We start from the raw sequence: 21,164 nt of genomic DNA on the forward strand, positions 1-21,164 counted from the left end.
AACTTTAAGGGAGATTGTTGCATTATTTTTACCCTGCTGATTTTTTGCAGATTTATTTTAATAAACAAAAATGTACTTCAATATTTTATGATTTAATATAGTCAAAAAGTAATTTTTGCAGATTTGATAATCTAATGAGAATCATGATTTAAATAAGAGAATTCAGATAGTGGAAATTTAAAAGGGGGGGAAAATATTATAATTATTTATTTTATTTTTTTTTAATGGGTAAGCATGATATTGATCCTGCAATCAGAGGCATTATATCTATGAATTAATCAAAATACTAATAGATGATCAAGCACTTTGGACTTAATATTTTGTACTTTAACGTAGTAAAATAAGAGTCTAATGAGAATTAATCACCGAAAAAATAATAATTACATGAATGAGAGTTTGATATGAAATAAATAAAATTATGGACCATAAAACCAGTCCTTAGGAATGCATATCCGCTGACAAAAATAAACATTTTTGATACATTTACGGTAGGAACTTTACAAAATATCTGCTTAATGCTTACAAATACACCCGTGTGACTTTTTATATTATTTTATATTATATTATATTATATTATATTATATTATATTATATTATATTATATTATATTATATTATATTATATTATATTATATTATATTATATTATATATATAAAATGATGAGGGAGGTGAACTTATGAACTGGACATGACACACTTGTCAGAATTCATGAGATTGACCAGAGGCATTATATCAGTTTAAATCAATCAAAATATACATGTATAACAGCCAATCAAGCAGCCAACACTAATATACCATTCAAATATTTACACCCATCCAATTAAGAATACACAAAAATATGTGTCTAGCCATAGCTATTTCAATGCACCACATACAGAAAAGAAAGAAAGAAAAAAAAAAACAAAAAAAAAACAAACATAAAACGCAGAAACTGCATTACACATCAGCTTACACTCATGCTCATCATAGGGCTCAATCAATAACTGACACACATGAACAGACAGCAGTGAAAAGCACCACTGCCACACACACACACACACATAAACCCATGTTATAAACATCCTTTTTCCTGTAAAGGCCACTGTCGCATTCTGCTGTCATGGCTGTCCTTTAACATGTGGCAGATGTGAACCTGATAACCTACTGTGTTTTTTCTGAAGGGTGACAACATGTCTGTATCAGTGTGTGCATGTGTGCCGAGCACACTTCCATCCATCTCACCGCTCCCGTCTTTCATTCATCTCCCTCTTTACTACACAATTCACACATACACGCCTCTTGCTTCCAGACGAATGGATAGTAACAGCTTTGGCGGGGAGCGCAAACAAAAGCCACGGAGGGGAGCATCACTCCACTTTGCCTTCTGCCCGATTCATTTCGGCATCATTAGTTTTGCACGGCTCAGACAAAGAGAGCCACACGCTTGATGTATGATAAATTATGCTAATCACATTCGACTCGAGCAGCATGTAGGCTGGGAGCCCGGTTAACCCGGTTAACCCAATGAGAGGCCGGCTGCATCGTGCAGACATGCAGCATGCATGTGTGTGACTGCATGTACAGAAACAATAGACACAGCTGAGAGGTTTGCACCCCTTTTAAAAGACTTTTCTTTTTGGTTTTGTCTAACCTTACCTGAGACGACGGCTCTGGTACCATTTCCTCTTGCCGTCTGATGAGTGTCTGGTGAAAGGTAGCCTCCCTGTGAGACGGGTGTGCTTTCTTTTTCCCTCTCCCGCGGGCCGCTCAGCTCTGCATCTCCCCTGCCGTGAGGGGGTGTGTGTCTGAGTGCATGTGTGTGTGGAGGGGAAGTCGCACTGGGGAGCTCTGTATCTCTCTCCTCTCTCCCTAAATAGCCAAGTCTTCCCCTCCGCCCACTTTCGTCCTGCCTCTGGCCATTGGCTGAAATCAGCGCGGCCCCACCCTTGCCATATGCTGATTGGCCGGGCTGCACTGCGGGGGGCGGAGACTGAACATCAGGTGTGGGATTTTCCCCACTCTCTGTAAGACTGAAGTATCGAACTCCTCTCTCATAGGCTGGAAGCTGAGTCTGATTGGGTGAGGCCTGAGTGGAGGGCGGAGCTGCCGACATCCCCATGCGAACATCTGCGGTCATTGATGGGGAAGCGCTTGTCACCATGGCAACAGAGGCCTGGGCGGTGACCGCGGTAACAGAGCGGACCAGTGATGCAGAGAGAGGCTCCAACCTCACGCTTCCATTTTGCAGCTGGAGAGATAGAAAGAATAGTTGAATTTTCAGATGTCTTTTTAAATGGCACTCACATTTACAGGCCCCAGAGAGGTCAAAGGTCATATGCAGAACACATCATTCAGAAGCAGCTTGCAGAGATTGGATGCGTTTTGCATACCAAACAACCTAATCAGTTCACTTCTCAAACATGCAGCAAAGCAGTACTTTTTACATCACTATCATCATCATCATCATCATCATCATCATCATCATCAAGGTCTGGGTGTTTAAAACACAATTCTAATCCAACTTTCTTGACAAAAACTGTCTGATAGTGGATTTTCTCTCATAGCAAACACAGATTTGATCCAAAAATCTTCAAAAAACAAACAAACAAACAAACACCATAAAAGTTACCCATGTGAATTGTCCCTTGTGAAAAATCAAGTACACTCTAGCATACTTCTAAAAAGAGTTCTTATGGAAATAATATGCTATAAAAGAATATACTTAAGTGTGACCTTAACTGCATGTTATTTGCAATTAAATGAAAATGTATTATAGTTAAATTTCATATTACACTCAATTAGTTTTTTTGACCACCTAAAAGTACATCTTTATGTGTAATTTCATAATAGCTTCATTGTATTTGAAATAAAGTTAAAGTGTACTGCTGAATGTAATGGCAAGCATTTCTGGTAAACTAAAATATACTTTGAAAAAGTTATTTTTATTGAAACTTGTATATCAAGTATTTAAAAAATATTTGTAAATACACATTTGTAATGATGAAGTTGCAATTTAGTACATTTAAGATATGTAATATAGAATGTCACATTACAGTTCAAATTCTAATCAAGTACATGTGCTTTAGTATGTTAGTCAACAAATCAAAATGTGTATTTCTTTAATGCATGGCAAAAAAAAAATATTTAAACAATGATTTAAAATGTACTTAAGTAATATATTATATGACATTAGAAAGTGCATTTTTTTAAAACTGTGTGTTAAGAAACAGTCATGAAAGTGAGCGTGCATTAAACTGCCAAAGTCATGCGATTTCAGTAAGCGAGGCTTCGTTGTGTCATAAGTGTTTCAAAATTTCAATGGTTCACGTGACTTTGGCAGTTTGATATGCGCTCCGAACCACTGATTCGAAACAAAAGATTCGTAAAGCTTCGAAGCTTCATGAAGCAGTGTTTTGAAATCACCCTTCATTAGATATCGTTGAATAAAGTAGTTTTTTGGGGTTTTTTTGCCGCACAAAAAGCATTCTTGTCGCTTTCAAATATTAAGGTTGAACCACTGTAGTCACATTAACTGTTTTAAATATGTTTTTAGTAGTTTTCTGGGCATTTGAAAGTCTAAGTTAACTTGGTGTCAATGCAGGCCTCACTGAGCCATCAGATTTTATCAAAAATATCTTAATTTGTGTTTCAAAGATGAAGGTCTTATGGGTGTGGAACAACATGAGGGTGAGTAATTAATGACAGAATTTCCATTTTTGCGTGAACTTATCCTTTAAGTGGCCTCTTATTTCATTATTATATTATCTCCAAAAAGCTTTTACAATATATTTTTAGGATTTAAAGTACACTAAAAGTGCACATTAAATACAATTAAGCACCATGGATTATCCCACTTATACCATGGACATTTGCCAGCATTGAACACTCAAAGCTGTTATTGATGTTTGCAGTGCAATATTTGACCGGAAGGGTAAAAATGCTGTTTTTTTCATCAGTTACAGCTCATTAGATGTAGCACTCTGCCCACTTTAAATCAGACACACAGATAAAGTAATGTGTAAGATTACATTTATTTGAATCTCTGTGTGCGAGGGATGTGTGTGATGATGCGAGTGATTACTATAGAAGGGTGATTAAACTGACTTGGAACTACCTGTTGCACACCATCCGACCAATTAGAATCAAGTATTCAGACAGACCATAGAATAATTCAAATCATCTGAAGCCATATGACTTTATATATAGCTTTGTGTTAGGAAAAGACCAAATTTTGGACACCGACAGCCCAGCCCCTGTTCTCCATATGCTTTTGCTGTATGAATAAAAATCAACATGAACATCCTGCCAAACATCTTGTTCCATTGGGGGGGATAAGCCATATAGGTTTGTAATAACATAAAGTTTAGTAAATGACAGAATGCAGTGAAATGCAGTTACTAGATCAAGAAATGAAACAAGTCAAAATCAAAGCAGTTATAATGCAACTCGGCAGAAGCAAATATTCAGTTGGAAAATGCAATGTTTTCGGAAACTCAGAAATTAACCAATCAGCAGCTGCTGCCAAGGCAAAGCTCTCACTGCTCAGCCAATCAAAAGTCTCAGTCCAGGGTCTCTTACTTGCTCGCTCTGAGGGGGACCAACAGAATCATTAGTCACAGCGGGTTGAACTGTGAGACTGGACGGATCTACATCTTTTGTAAGTTCCTGTGAATGGCACAATATCTCTTCACTTTCAAGAGGGTATTGACTGAAGTCAAATACAACTTCTAAATGATTCAGGATGAAAGACATATATACCAGCAAAATAACACAAAAATAACTGACAAATAATAATGCATGACCTCTGTAAACTTGGTGCAACTAGCCTAGAAATTTCAGACAGACTTTTTAAATTTTAGAGTGCTCAAAGCAAAAATGTCCATTTACTTAAATGGTGGTATCCACAAAAAAATCCTTATTTGTGAACTTACAAAAAAAAGAAAGAAAGAGGGAAGCCTCACCTGATCAACCTCGCCCTGGGTAATAGGTTGGGTCTGAAAGCGGGCGTTGGCCCTACGCTGGCGTGTGTCAGAGCGGGGGCCGTTTGCTGATTGGCCAGAGGGTTGCGACAAGCGATTGAATAATGCCATCTTCTCAGCCAGGCTTAGTGCTGATAGGTCCGGTTCATCAGGCCCCAAGCCCTCTTCTCCTGCAACCGCCTCCTTTGAAACATCTTCTTTCTCCTGCTCATGGTGGGCCGATCCATGTGCTGATGAAGCCTGCAAACTGGGAGGAGAATCACATGTTATGTTATAATAAAACACTACACACAGAGACCAGTCCGGCTGCTAACAAAACTGCACACAAAACGATTCTTAAACAATTATAGTAAGTGTGAATCCCAGTAACTAGTTTGTGCACAACTCAGTCATTAAGCAGAGCAATATGATTTTATACATTAGCTATATACAGTCAGCTATCCATAATTACACTCATAAAAGTTACTCTTGAAAGAAAGCGTTTCATTATTCTGTTACACCTAATAATAATATAAGTAATTATACTACATAGCTGTACATTATGGAAGCTTGTTTTTGGCACTAAAAAATAAAAAAATAAAAAGGTAATTGCAGCGTTTTCTCTCACAATTCTGACTTTTCTTATAAAGTTAAGTCAGAATTCACTCTATAAAATTTACTCCGAAAAAATAAAACAAAACAAATTTACACAGTAAAATACTTTTACATTGAAATAGTAATATACTATAAAAACAATGCATTCTGGATAATATTATTTGTCATTTCTGAGAAAGTAACCTATAGGCTACTTTCTTGAAAATGACAAATATTACCCAGAATACATTGTTTTTACAGTATATTACTTGTGTATATTACAATGCATTCTGGGTAATATTTTTGTCATTTTTTGAGAAAGTAGCCTATAGGCCTCTTTTCTTAAAACAACAATTACCCAGAATGCATTGTTTTTATAGTATATTACTGTTTTCAACGGTATTTTACTGTGTAAATTTGTTTCTTTTTTTAGTTATTTTTTTAGTGTAGTCGCAATTGACTGTTGCAATTGTGAGTTATCATCAAGCAATTCTCAGAATTGCGATATAAACACAATTGCGAGTTATAAAGTCAGAATTGCGTGATATAAACTCAATTTCAAGAGATTCTAAACTCTCTCACTCATATACACAATTTTAAAATATTTATAATTGTATTAATTATTTATTCTATAATAGTTTTAAAAACATCTATGATAATAAATAAGAGTATTACATCTATAATAATCATTTTTCATTTATCTTTTAAGCATAGACCTAATCTTGTCAGTATAGTAGCATTTAGATCAAATCTAACAAATATGGACTAACAATAAAAGATTAATCAAAAAGATTCATGGGATCTGTAGAAACAACTCTGTAACTGTACAGAGAGTGGCAAGAATTTAGCAAACGTAAACAGGTGCAAATAATGGTGTAATTTTCACCTTATTAAACAGAGTTCAATTCACTACCTAGCCAATGTTTCAGTCTATACACAGTTTAAAAAAAAAAGAAAAGAAAAAAAAGACATAGGACTCAAATGCATTGGTGTCGTTTTCTTGTACTTAATTTGAGTGAAACTTTGTTCTAGTTTAAGTTCATCTCTCCCCCTGTCACTTTCATAAAAGTCTTGACAGATGGATGACACCTCTGACATTTGAGTGTGCATGAAGTACGCAGAATTTGTTTTGCTACTTACCATGTGACTATTTACAGCTAATCTGGATGACCACGCGCCGATGTAGACACCCAAAACATATGCACATGCTCACACACATTAATATACTCTTACTTTTTCACAGACAGTCACATGCTCACATTTCAAAATTGAGGAACTGCATAACCCCACAATTGCATGCCAGTCATTCTGTTTTCCAATGAGAATTTACAACAGCGAGTGAACGCTAAATTCACCAGCAGATGGAGCACTGGCACATAAACATTCACACAGACACATTTTGAGAACTGAAAAATACACCAAAAATGCACCAGAATGAATGAACCAGTTAATTAGACTCTTTTCTCCAAGTATGGTCTGAATTTTCTATTAATATGCAATCATGTTGTCAAAAAATAAAAAACACATCTGGTTTGTTTCTATAAAAAGCCCAAGTCAAGCAATGAACAAATTAGGAAACAGCATGCAGCTGAAGACAACAAGTCCTAAATTCTCATGACATGTATACACAGAAACGCATACAAAATAAATGATACCTGAAGCTAGTCATGGAAGTGCTGACTACGGCAGGACTGGGGATTCTGGGAGCAGTGGTTTGAACAGTGATGACTTGGGAAGGGGGAGCAGGGGAACTTTAAAGGAGGACAAAACAAAAGGAATGGTAGAGTGAAGCGTACAAGAATTATTGCAAAAGTAGGGGTGAAGAACAAATCATTGAAACATCAGAGTTAAAGTGAAAATGACCAAAAGAAATTAGTCATTTTAGCATCAAATGAGTGATTATGGGAATATTAAATGGTCAGTAATGAGTATATCTTTTAATGAAACAGTTCACCCATAATGAAAAATTCTGTCATTATTTACTCACCCTCATGTTGTTGTACACCTGTGTGCTGTCATTTTTTTTTTCTCGGAAACACAAAATTTCATGATACTATAAACACCGTTTCTAATGACCACAAGCTCCAAAATGAAAAAAGTACTTTGTCATTAAGTACTTTTCTAATAGTTAGTCATTATTTGTTGATATTACTCTTCAAAACTCTCTTTGGGTTCCACAGAAAAAACAACAGCATTCTGGCTTAGAATGACATGAAGGAGAGTAAACAGAATTTTTAACTTGTGGCAAAACACCTTTACATCACAAAAATGAGGAAATTACTTACGTAGCAGCAATGACAACTTCCTCTGACGTGACTGGCTGTGTTCGTGAACGATCCTGCACTCGTCTTAGTCTCCGTTCAACTGCAGCATTGCGTGACCGAGGTTTGGGTACACCTCCCTCTGAAGTCCTCTCCAGCTCCTGCCAGACGAGAACAGACAGACCAGGAGAGGTCACAAACAACAAAAATATTTGGCTATGCAAACAAATGTAATATTAACGGCATTAAACAACTAAATATATATTCAATAGTAATGTGTTTTTTTTTTTTTTTGTATCACCATGTGATATATCATATTCAGCAAGTTGTGTATGCTACAGAGAGTTGATACCCTGAAAAGAGACCTCTTGGCTGCCACGCTCATTTTAGCTCGTTCATCCATTTTTTCTTCATCCACTAGACAAAAAAAGGGGGGTTCAACTTAAGTTACTCAATATTAACTGTTTATAGAACTGTTAGAAAAGCATGACTATGCTGCTGATATTTTCATACAACAGTTTGTTTGATATTGCATAAATATTGACTCACATTCTGCATGTTGAAGCTCTGGACTAAGACGGGACCTGAAGATGAAAGTACAAAAAGAAAAATAACTAACCCTGATGATTCAACTGGTGTGATATGACTAAAGAAAACAAAACTTAAAAATAAATTCAAAAATGTACATTAAAGATACTGACTAAACCTTTCAAAAAATGCTTTAATAAATTCTGATAAGTATATATTTTTAAAAGACTGTGGGAGACTTGAGAATAAAAAGTGACAATTTACCACAACTAATAATAAATTGGTGTTTTCAGTGCAACACATGACTTCTTGTTTCACTGTACCTATCAGACTCCAGCCTTTCGGCTGATGTAATTGGCTGGGTTCTAAACCTCTCAGATGACTTCCTGTCATCACCAGGGGAAATATAACGTCTGGGCCGACGTGCTCCTCTCTCCCCGTCACTGCTGACAATTGGATCAGTCTCCATGGGAACCTGGTCACCTTTAGACTCCCTTTAGACAGGAAAGATTGTCTTAATATAAGATAACCTTCAGAATTAGTTGAGTATGGAGTCTCTAAAGCAAAATTTGCAGTAAAAAAAAAAAAAAACCCTAAGACATTTTTGTGTGCATACAAGTCAATTCTCATGCACACACAAAAGTCTCAGGGCACTAAAGTTTAGACAAAAATCAATCAATAAATCAAGTCACACAATCAGTTTTATTTAGTAAAGATAATCATGCATTTGATGAAGACAGAAGATCAAGGCAAGATTAAGAACCAACAGTTTGTAACCCTACAAAATCTCATCTTGCTGCCAATATTGTTAGAGGAGATGCCAAAGTAGATTTAAATTAAGTTTAGATTAAGTGATTGAAATGCAAAGTCATCATTGAAGCCATTAGTTGAATCCAACATTCCTCCGTTCAGACTTAGCTGATTGGATGTGTGGTAAAGTTTCAGCAATTACAAATTAAACTTCTGAATGAACAGCAGCATATGGTAAAGGCATTCCATATGATTAAAAAAAGCAGAATTTTACATCCAAAAGTACGGGTTATTACTTAAAGGTTAGTAGGTTTAATCATCATCTTTGACAAAATCTTGATTTAGCATGCTGACAGGCCAGTCCACGTACAGCTCAGGTCTGCGTCCAGAAGCATTCTCCAGGTAGGAATGTCTCAGCTTTGCCACAGAAACTCTTGTGTCCAAGGTGCCCATTTCACCATTGGCCACGGCACCCGGCTCCTTAGTATGAACCCCAGCACCCATCACTATGGCAGACTCTCGACTGGCAGCACGGTCAAGACTTCGCAATGCAGCAGACCGCTGAGTTACTCCAATATCTGACATGGAGCGGATTCGTACCTTTGGCCTGAGGTCACCTGCATCCTGACTCACACGATGTTGAGCTTGTGGGAGGGAGGAACCTTTCTGCAAGTACCCTCCAGTTTCCCCCACCCTAATGTGTGGAAAATGCTGTTCATTCGTTAGCTGTACCTGTGTGGGAGCGGTGTTCACATCTGCAGGTAGTTGTGGGTTATACCTCTGCTTTCCCTTTTCACATCCTTCAAACTGATCATCTGGTTGGCCCATTCGATGCACTCCTCGTGCTTCCCATTCATCCAACTGGCCAATTTTACGCACCCTACGTCCCTCCCAATCATCTTCTGATTGGCTTATCCGTCTTCGTCTGACTTGCCTTCCTCGTTCTCTGACAGATTGATCCGTCGTCTCCTACCATGTCCTTCTGCCACTTCTTTTTGCTGGAACCTTTGGCCTTCTTGCTCCTCTAGCTCTTGACTGATTTTCTTATCACCCTGTACCAGTGGTTCAACAGACTGTTCAACTTGGCCTTTTCTTTGATCAACTTCCCATTCTCTTTCTTTGAATTTGTCAACCTTACTGACACCTCCTTGTTCCATCCTCTCTAACCGATTAGTGCTCCAATTACCTGAACCTCCTCATTTTTAATTCCACTCTTTTGCTTATTTTCTTCTCTTTGACCAATCTTCCTTACACCACGTCCTACATCTTCACCTAACCAACTGTTCTTTGAGCCATTATCTATCTCTCTGTCCTCAGATTGACTGGTCCTGGTCCTGTCATTTAGTAGTCCTATCACCTTTTCACCTGTTTTCACCATGTCTTCCATCTGAGCCATTCCTCTTCCATCAAGCCCTTCCCTCCCTTCCAACTGGTGCAACTTTCTTCCACCTCTCCCCTCTGTCTCTTCTGACTGGCTAATCTTCGGATTCTCGGACTTTCCAAAACTTCTTCAGTTTGTCCACGCATGGGATCATCCACACTTTTTTGTCTGCGGCGGATCTCTGAGGGTAGCACAGCCTTTCTGCTCCTAAGTAGCCCTTCTGAAGGTGGAGCCACCCTGGATGCTGATCGACCCTCTCTGTGAACAGCCTGACTATAATCAGCACTGGGACGCCGTCTTGTCTCTTCACCCTCTTTGCCAGTAGATGTTGAACCAGGTGAGGCCAAGCATCCTTTGTGATCCAGCATCTCAGACATGCCAAGTGGACGTCCAGGCACAGGGTGAGCTACATGAGCATTTGAAGGTGGGGATAGATGGCTAGATGCATGGGAAGGACCAGAGTGGACTATTTGTCCATAGGCTGGAGGTAATGCCTGGACTGGACCATACTGCAAAGGTTGGCTGTGACCATAATGCCTATGTGAAGGATGTAATTGTGAGGTTTGTTCATATTCATGTAGAGGCTTCTGAGTTGTTGCATGTACTTGAGCCGGTTGGCGAGTGTCCCCATCCAAAGGCGCTGGTTGAAGGATAGCCCGATACTTCTGTACAGGTGGTGGGGCATCTCTTCGACCAGGTAATGGATGCTGGAGGTCTTTGTAAGCTGAGTGTGGTTGTGTCATTTGTGATGGTTGTTGAACATCTTGAGTATCTCGCCTTGGTAGGGATTGCCTGATTTGCCCAAATCCAGGCTGATGACCCATGGTGCTAGGATGTACACCAGGAATCTGTTCATAGTTTGTGGGCTCTGCACTTTGAGCACGGTGATAATTTCCTATTTCACTTGAAGGTATGTGTTGAAGGGCAGGTGAATCCATACTGTGAGTGCGCTGGAATCGTGGCCGCTCTGCACTATGTGCCCTTTGTTGACGGGTCTCTGCTAGCTGACTCGGTTGTTGGATTGGGGGTTCAGTGCTCCGTGTTCGCGGCTGGTTTGCAGATTGAGGTCGTGGAGCCAAATATGGAGGGGCAACTGTTGGATGACGTCTGACAGAGGATGCATCTGGCCCTGAATCAGAACCCCTTCCTGAGATATCCTCCCTTGTTTGTCTCTCTCTTACTCTTATTCTTCGTGAAGGGAGGAAAGAGAGGAATTAACATTCATCCATTTCAAAACATGACCTACTATCATTTTGAGTAGGGATGCACGATATAGGATTTTTGCCAATATGCCGATATTTTTCAACTCATTTTGGCCGATGGCGATATTTTTTTCCTTTTGTTTGGAAACAAAAAGTCTCTCCTGTGCAGGGATTATAAAGAAATTATTTTTCATTTCAGTTAGTTGTTAGTTTCAGTAGAACAAAAACTTAATTGTTAGAACTAAAACATTCATTTTATAATGAAAGTACACTGAAAGCTTTGAAACTAACAATAATAAAACTCAATCACTGCTGGGGTTTTTTTTCAGACGCAGTTCCACTTATTTGTGGATTCAACATTTGTAGATGGTGTACAGCAAAAGAGCTGTAAAAATTCTAAAAATCTTATTATAAAAAAGTTATTTTCATAACATTTAAAATATATATTACATAATGAGTAAAACTGTATATATACACACACACAATTATTTAAATTTACAAGTATCATGTTTGTGATCTTGTAAACTATAGCTTCTGACCTTTAAATCAATTGCTGCTTTATTTATTCAGAAACAAGTATCTTTATTATTTACTTTTCCTTTTATTAGTCTAACAAGTGGGCCTTCAGCGCCCCCTAAATAAATAAAACTCCTAACCGGGCAGGTGGTTGTTGTTGCTGCTGCTGCTAGTGACTGTACTGCACACCGTACACCAGTGTTGTCTGCAGTAAAATAAAATTCCACGGGTTGATTTCCACCCCTGTACGTACGATTTCAGGGCTCCAAAACCCACAAAACACACCCCAGTTGTACAAATTCAGGGGCAAATTCAGCCGCCAGATGGAGAAAATCGACATGGCCTATTTTTGGGCTACTTTTGACTGGCCATTGGGTTTACTTTTGTTGCACAGACCTGGCAACCCTGCCGTACACATCTTTCTGTACTCGCATTCTCAAATTCAGCACTGCAATCCAAAACAATGAATCTTATCACCATACAGGTAAAAGTTTGCTTTAAGAATGACCACACAGCAGATGTGATCATGTCGCTAGCACTCCTTGAGCACATGTGAGTTACTGCAAATGCATAATCAACATGTCTTATTATCGGCAAGGAATATCGGCATAATTTTTCATATTGGGCCGATGCCGATGTTGACATTTTAAGCCTTTAACGCCTTTATTTGATGATAATATCGTGCATCCCTAATTATGAGAGAAAGTGTCATCAAAATCAAGGATAAGGACCACATTCTCATCTTAAATAGTTTGTTTCAATTACTCTACAGCTAGCATTTTCCTGAATAGTCCCCTGGTAACCATTTATAGTTACTTGTAACCATTTATTGATAACCTCACCACAAGCAGTGACTCACTGACACAAAAATAAGCTTGACCTGTTATTTTATGAATTGAACAAATCAAAAAGGACTGAAGCCAAGGTACATTGTTAGGAGCTGGTCATATTTTGGTGAGGAACAAAGGTCAGTGGGAAAAAAAAAAAAAACGCAGCGGATGCAGGGGGAGATTAAAAAGGGAACGGTTTGCCATCATCTATGGTGACTACATATGAAAGGGTCAAGGGGATAAAAATGTATACTTTTGTGCATGGACTTTGTAGAATAAGGACAACTGACGGAAATGGAGTTAGCGGGTCAACTGAGGGAATTTAAAGGGTTACACTCCCACTCTGATACCTGGATGGCCAGTTGATTTGTGAGTATGTTTCACTGTCCATGTCTCTCCTGAGGGACCACTCGCTCTGAGAAAGAGCTGCCAAGCTAAAGAACACAGAGGTCCAGACCCCAGTTACCACCGAAACAACACCATGACATTCATCACTATAACAAAACACACTCTTGGCTTCACTAATCCTAAATAAGATTCTAGAAGGGGACTATTGTAATGTCACAAATAAAACATCAATGTCCACTTCCCCTGATTATTTCCTCTCTTCCTTGTTGAATAGTTATTTTGCCTAACTTTAGTTTAAGGTTCCTCAATTAGTCTCTGACATTATTACTGCCTTAGGGGCCTTCATTTAAGTATGATGATCTCATCAGTCCTCACTCCTCAAGGGTTGTTTAGAGTTTCAGAGTTATGTAACATTTTGAATAGAACACATGCACCTGTACTTGGATATAAAGGCATGGTAGGGGTCTCCTATGGAAACGATCACAATGAAATAATGAGTGTTAAGCACAAAGTATAGTTCACTTTTTACTGGGGGCATCGATTCACAAGGTAGTCAAAGAAAAACTGCATAAACAGAACACACCGGAACGCATGCAAGCTACAGCGACGACGGAGGCCTAAATAGACGAGAGATTGTATCAACTCTAGCATAAAAGAATACAAAGATTTTTACATAGGTTGTAACTCATTGCAAGAGATTGCTTAAAACTGCGCATGCATCGAATGCCTGGTAAAAAACTGTAAAAAACAAACAAAAAAAAAAACTGTATAACTTGTATTTTCAGGTTTACTGACAACAGGTTGTAATGCTGTAAAAGCTGTAATGCTTTCTCCTCATGCTGAGATCAATTTTATAAATGTCTGAAATCAACCAATTACTGTCATACTAAGTAATGTGCATTTCTTGTCCACGACTATGGAGTATCTTTCAGCAGAGCTTCAGAGTGAAATTCTTGCTGATGTCCAGAGAACAGTTCTACATATTTCACCCCAGCACACCAGCTCTCTGGCATGACTGTGAAACTGACTAAACACAAAAGCTGGTCCATTCAGCATTTTTACCAGGAGTATGTTCAAGAGCTTCAGAATTACCGGAGTTAGGCAAAAAACCCAAAGCATTAGTCCTCGTCGAGGTCCACCAGTTTATCGGTATAGATAGATGATGGCAATTGCTAACCCTGTTGCATTTACTTGCTGATTTCTATTACTAGGATGATTTCTAAATATTAAGCAAGCTAAGATCTTGAATCTCTTGTTGTCTGCAGCTTTTCTTATGTTGTAAATCCGTCTTTGTAAATATGCAGTCCCTTATCCATAATTCATGTACCTATTATTTAACACATTTGTATTCTAATAAAACCTCGTTCCAAACCAGTCAAAATCTTTTTATGGGTCTTAAAGACCCCTTCTTAAAAATCAAATTGTCAGTTTTGTGCCATTAGTCCAAGGCCTATTAACTTTGAGGCCATCGATATGCTAGCATTCCTTCAAACTAAATGTTAAAAAAGAGCAAGCCCCTCTTATATGTCCAGCACCAACTTGCTGTTTCAATAGGAAGAATGCCAACACAGGAAGAAAATACCAAATCAATCAAAATCAGGGTCCTTGAACACATACATTTTTAAGATCCAGAACTCTGCACACTACTTACCCCTGTCTGCTGAGGATATTTTGAGCTTGTTGCTCAATAAACAGGTCTCCAGGAGAGATGCCATATCGTGTCGTGGGCAACGAAGCTCTGCGTGCTGTCCTAGGAGAACTTGCCACAGTGACAACAGCAACACCCTTTGTTGGTTGGGCTGCTGTTGCCTCCATGGGAACCGGAGCTTCCTGTGGCCATGGTTTCGGACTTCGATCAGGTGCTCGTCTCGAATTTTCCAAGTTCATCGCCCTCTCTCTCTCTCGCTCGGCATCAAAGCCTGACGGAGGAGCATGATCGGGGGCGGGGTCAGAAGGCATGAAGACCCGCCCTATCCCTGAACTGCTGTATTTAGACCTGCTGCTGCTTCGATCCCGGCCCTTATCCTGCTCTTGCAATGCCCCGCCCCCCGTTCTGCTTTCACCACGTCCCCTGTCAGGAGGAGCCCCTCTGTCCGACAGGTCAGACTCTCTCCGTGCACGTGTGTAGCGTGGCGTGTAATCCAGATCCACCTCCTGGTCGAGGAGGATTCCGTACCGTTCTGATAATTGTCGTCGACGTTCAGCTTTGTAGCGTGCGATCCGCTCAGCTTTAGAGCTGAGGCTGGCTGCATCAGACCCTGCTGGGGTAAGGTCTACTGGGTCAGGATGGACGGACGACTGTGGATCTGGACGTGCCCGAGCTCTGGATTGTCGCTCTGGAGCTTCCATCTCATCACGACTGTAGCGTCGCACTGTAGAGTGGCAAACAGAGAGTGAGAAGGAGATCAACAAATTCATTTTATTAAAAAAAATTTTACTTCTGAAGACTGTGTAATTAGATTAGTGATTGGAATGTGTGATCAATAGCAGGGCATTGATAGAGTATTCTGAGTGTTTTTTAGTGTGTTGCAATGTGGTTTCTAGGTTATTCTGGATGATTGCTTACTAGGGTTGTCAGAAGTACTGACTTCAGTACCAAGTTGGTACTGAAATAAAAAAAAAAAAAAACAGCATTTCCCCCCTAGCATTTTGAGCACTGTTGAGCGGATTCTTAAACACCTCCCATTGGCCATTGTGTTCACGCACTCAACATGTATGCCTGTGATTGGCTACAATGATCCACGCTTCAAAAATGACTTGCACAAATACACACAGGAGAGTTTGAAAAGCCGGCGTCTATCAGTGGCAGTTCTAGCTTGTATGGTGCCCTGGGCGAACCACCCTTTCTGCCACCCAACTGATGTCACCTCAGATCTCCCCAGTGAAGTCCTGAGGTGACGTAAACCAAACCCTTACTTCTACTTCTCTAGTCGACACTCTAAGCTTAATTGTCCCACACGGTGACCTGATATCCTTGAAATGATAAAGGTAAATCCAAAGATCGAAGATGTCTTTTTACAACATGTTTTTGAAGCGTTGATCATTGTAGTCAATCACAGGCATATATGTTGAGTGTGTGAACACAATGGCCAATCAGAAATGTTTAAGAATCCGCTCAACAGTGCACAAAATGCCAGGGGGAAACGCTGGTATCGTCATATTTTAAAATTTCAGTACCGATTTGGTACCGAAGTCGGTACTTTTGACAGCCCTATTGCTTACAGGTCCAAAATTCTATGATACTGTGGTCACTAGATATGAACTGGCCTTCTTGTTCAATGCAAGTCTATGGGATTTTTTCAGCCGTTACATTGTCCGTCAGGTTTTAGATTGCTAAGAAACGTTATAGCATACCTCTTTTCCTATGTACCAAAGTTTAGAGGGGTTTGTCAAAATAACAGAATAACAAATAGCAATAGTAATAGTGTCTCTTGCCTTAGCTGTGCACTGTTTATTGCCTGCTTACAGAAAACAATGAATTGTGGTGTCTTACCCACAATGCCTGGATCACTAGGATCTGAAGCACGTGTGTAGCGTGGTGTGTCCTCCTCCAATAGCCGATTAGTCACAAGGCCGGCTGTATGTTGCATGCTTGTATTAAGAGCAGCTGGAACATCAGCCTCAATCCCCTCCAACCTTCTTGCTATCCTCTCTTTCCTGCGTGATGAGAAGCCAATTTACGTAGTGTTTGGGTAACACAACATTCTGGGCAGACTGACAGTGCTTTCCATAGAGTAATGATGCAACATAAGTTACTTAAAGGGTTAGTTCACCCAAAAAATTGAAAATTCTGTCATTAATTCCAATTGTCGTTCCAAACCCGTAAGAATTTCGTTCATCTTCAGAACACAAATAAAGATCTTTTTTGATGAAATCTGAGAGCTTTCTGTCTCTCCATAAACAGCTACACAACTGACACTTTGACGCTTCAAAAAGTTCATAAAGAGATTGTAAAGCTAATCCATATGAATTGAGCAGTTTAGTCCAATTTTTTTTGAAGAGACTTGATCTCTTTATATGACAAACAGATTTGATTTAGGCTTTTATTCACATATAAACATTGATCAGCAAACAAACAAGCTCAACCAAACCTGCTTGACACGCGAGAACAAACCACTTTGGTTCATGTGGAAGCTCAAACGTGCTGCGTAACACAAGAATGAGCCTCATTGGTTCTTGCACATCAAGCAAACAAGCTTGAGCTTCTGTTTACCACAATATATAAATGTTTATATGTGAATAAAAGTCTAAATTCAATCTGTTCATCATTTAAAACAATTGTCTCTCTTCAGAAAATTTGGACTAATCCGCTCAATTCATATTCATTAGTTTTACGATCTCTTTATGAACTTTTTGAAGTGTGAAAGTGTCAGTTGCATAGGACAGAAAGCTCTCAGATTTCATCAAAAATCTGATTTCATCAAATCTTCATTTGTGTTCCGAAGATGAACGAAAGTCTGGAACGATATGAGGGTGAGTAATTAATGACAAAATTTTCATTTTTGGGTGAACTGTCCCTTAAAAAAAATTTGTAATGGTAACATTCCTCAACACTGACTATATGAGTTTTTAAAAGAAATCAGTCATTTACATCTCTGCATCTGGCAGATGCTTTTATCCAAAGCAACTTGCATTGCATTCAAGGTATACATTTTATCAGTTCATGTATTCCATGGGAATCGAACCCATGACCTTAGCATTGCCAACACTATACTCAACTGTTTGAGCTATAGAGATGCCATTTTAATTTTAATATGCATAGAAAACTATTGGAAGACCAAATGTACCTGTTCATTTCTGGGCAACTTCTGATCGTGGTTTCAAATTGCTTCCTTAGCTCTGAAACTAAAATGACAAGTATTTTAGCAAATATCCAACTTTAAAAAATCGGGATACAATGCATGATTTTAGCGATCCTATAAGATCATTTCAAATCACACTGTGCGACATGGATCTATTAAACCTGGGTACGACATGCTTGTACACTGTACGATGATGAGACCTATTGACTCGTAGGTTACGATGCAAGTTTCTATAGAAGAATAAAACATCATCAGCATGCACTAGTGGTAAAACAAAAAGACCATGTTGAATCACACTTTGGCAGTTGTAGTTTTTATGTGTTCTGTAAAAAAGGAAGCGGTGAAAAAGAATAAGGTAAGCAGTTTTAAGTTTTAGCACCATGTCGCGTTGATTTCATGTCGCATTTTTATTGGCTGGTCAATAGACGTCGGTCATAGCAGCAAACACACTGTGCGTTGATCATGCTGAATTTCTGACACTGTGAGAAAATGATCGTAGGCTATCTTTGGTCGCAAGACCGGGAAAACGGCCGCCTTTGAACCTCTCTGACTGTACAACATAGGACCACCGATTAAGAGCTACAATCACAGAAATCACCATGATTGTTTCACGATGGCAATCTTTCATCTGGGACAGCAAAAAATTGTGCAATGTATCCCGGGCCTACCTTTGTAAGCACATCGTTTAGTATGTCTCACCTTTGGGCAACGCAGCAAGAATTTTTTCATCAATATCTGTAGTACTCCTAACCAGTGATGTCCTGTCATCCACACCAAAGCTGATAAGGCAAAAATAGAAATTGCATGATTCAAAACAATCAAAAATGTCATGTTATTGTCATGTAGATACAGATACAGTAGATTTAATGTGTTCATTTCATTTTTGTTCTTTCCAGAACTTTTTTTTGAAAGGGGACTGAGCCAACAGTAAGCGCTGCTTGGCCACACCTCCAACCCAATTCAATATGTTGGAACTTTGTTGATTTTTCCAACATCTAATCTCTACACACCTTCGAAAAAAGCGGATTTGGCACTTAGTGTCTCCAAAATTCTGCACTGGCAGGTCATCATGAGCATGTGGGCAAATCTACCAATGTGTTCCCGTGTGACATTTTAAGCAGAATTAGCATAGAGGATCTTGAACGTTTACTTGAATCTGACCACAGGAATAGATTAGCTGCTAAGGTATTTATACATCTAGAGTTCCCCTTCACCATGGTACCAGTCCTGCCATCCCAAACAGCACACTCCAGTTACTCCCGTTTACAGCACACCATTCGCTATGCACAACAATCTCATAAGCTGGGCAGCAGAACACTAATTAGAGCTTAAACAGGTTTAGATTGCATTAATGGAAACTTTTCAGACACAACCGATATTGAAACGATGCAACTATGAATAAGCGACTCTGTGCAATTGAATTATTGAAAAATAATACACAAAAGGTCTAATGGCCATTATACCCTTGATGTGCATTACATTTTCAATTACTTATAATAATAGTAAACAGTCCAGGTAAACCATAGTATATACTTCCCCTAAGCCACTGATTAAGTATCTTGCTTAAAAACAAGCTGTAGTTAACATTTTACAAGCGCCCAGAAAGAATGTGAAGTGATATGCTACTGTAATGTGGTCAACAAACCTAAAACTTCTTCATTCCCGTTCAATTACAGAAAATTACATCAAGACCCTTGTAGCATACCAACCAATCAGAATCAAGCGTTGACAGTTCTTAGTTTAATTTTGAATTTAAATTAACAAAATTGTTATATATTTTACTGATATTATAAATAAACATGCAAAATCCTGACTAATTTCTGATTTCTGTTAAATGTTATTTGAATGTGTGCAAATTTCCAACTAAAACCATTATGTTACTTTACATTTCATGCATTACTGATAATTATTCAGATATTAATATATGACTATATTTACCATTTCCATACCATGAAATTAGCCACTTTCGTACTATGAAGCATAAGTTAACTAAGATATATGGCAGAACATACACTACAATCATTGACAATGACATCCATTTCATAAGATTATTAATTAAAGACATTATGAGTTGTGGCTACAACATGGTTATGTTCCATATTGTGTGATCGTGAGGTCTCCTTTAGAACTGATGTTTTCATTTATTTTGGACAAATTAAAGACATGTCAAGAGCACATTATTCTCTTTTAACAGCTTAACCAATGGAAACAACAAAAAGATAACACGCACATACACCCACACATACACACTCTGGGTCTGTGATGATAACAGCAGACTATGCCTCCTAGGCAAAAGTCTTTTTTATTGATGAATCAATATATATTGCAGTGTCCTGACCAATCACAATTTGTGATTACAGTAACCAAAACATCTGCCCTTTCCATTTATCTCAAGATACTTAAGAAACACAATCAGTGTCCTGAGGTCCATAGTGCAACAGTTTCATTTCAAACAATCCCTTTCGTATCTAACAGAGGTATTGTTAAGCTGTTCAGAAACAGCAGGAGCAAAGATTTGATTTATTTCAACTCCAGAATAAAGATGTAAATGGGTACATCATCTGTGCACGATGCCTTAAAAACATGCCAATATATGGCCCTCTGGCTTGTTTGACAGGAGCACACAAGAAATCCTGAAATCTATACTGTAGCTCTGCTCCAAAACCCAATTGGTTCCAATAGAGTCTAGCATTAACACATGCTGCTAAGCTAATGAAAAGATAAGGCCTATTCTAAGCTCAAAAACACATAGCACACACAAACATTGGGTGAAACAGTCCATTTATTTAGATTTATTTAGATCAGTTTTTAGCAATGCAACATTTCTAATAGTATTTTCACATGTATACATACACATATGTACTTTTGCTTAGATTGTGACTTTGTAAATTTACATTTTATTCATTTAGCAGATTTGTCCACCATTTTAGATTCAAGTTGTTGCAGTGCGTGCTGGGATTGCCTTATAAATGCTGTGTAGGCAGACAGCTCACTAAGGTTTGGAGCAGAGCTACT

At 38.7% G+C, this 21,164-nt stretch overlaps 1 protein-coding gene across 1 annotated transcript in view; it reads right to left on the reverse strand.

Moving 5' to 3' along the window:
- The window catches only part of svilb (supervillin b), a 55,278-nt gene that overhangs the window by 30,009 nt on the left and 4,105 nt on the right, over positions 1–21,164 (reverse strand). Inside the window, 12 exon segments of the mRNA XM_048163832.1 lie at positions 1,636–2,227; positions 4,558–4,644; positions 4,941–5,205; positions 7,187–7,282; positions 7,817–7,953; positions 8,145–8,209; positions 8,342–8,376; positions 8,644–8,814; positions 14,999–15,719; positions 16,841–17,004; positions 18,135–18,192; positions 18,849–18,928. Of these exon segments, the coding sequence (XP_048019789.1) occupies positions 1,636–2,227; positions 4,558–4,644; positions 4,941–5,205; positions 7,187–7,282; positions 7,817–7,953; positions 8,145–8,209; positions 8,342–8,376; positions 8,644–8,814; positions 14,999–15,719; positions 16,841–17,004; positions 18,135–18,192; positions 18,849–18,928 (2,471 nt within the window).

The sequence above is a fragment of the Megalobrama amblycephala genome, linkage group LG17 (assembly GCF_018812025.1).
Source record: "Megalobrama amblycephala isolate DHTTF-2021 linkage group LG17, ASM1881202v1, whole genome shotgun sequence".
Lineage (NCBI taxonomy): Eukaryota > Metazoa > Chordata > Actinopteri > Cypriniformes > Xenocyprididae > Megalobrama > Megalobrama amblycephala.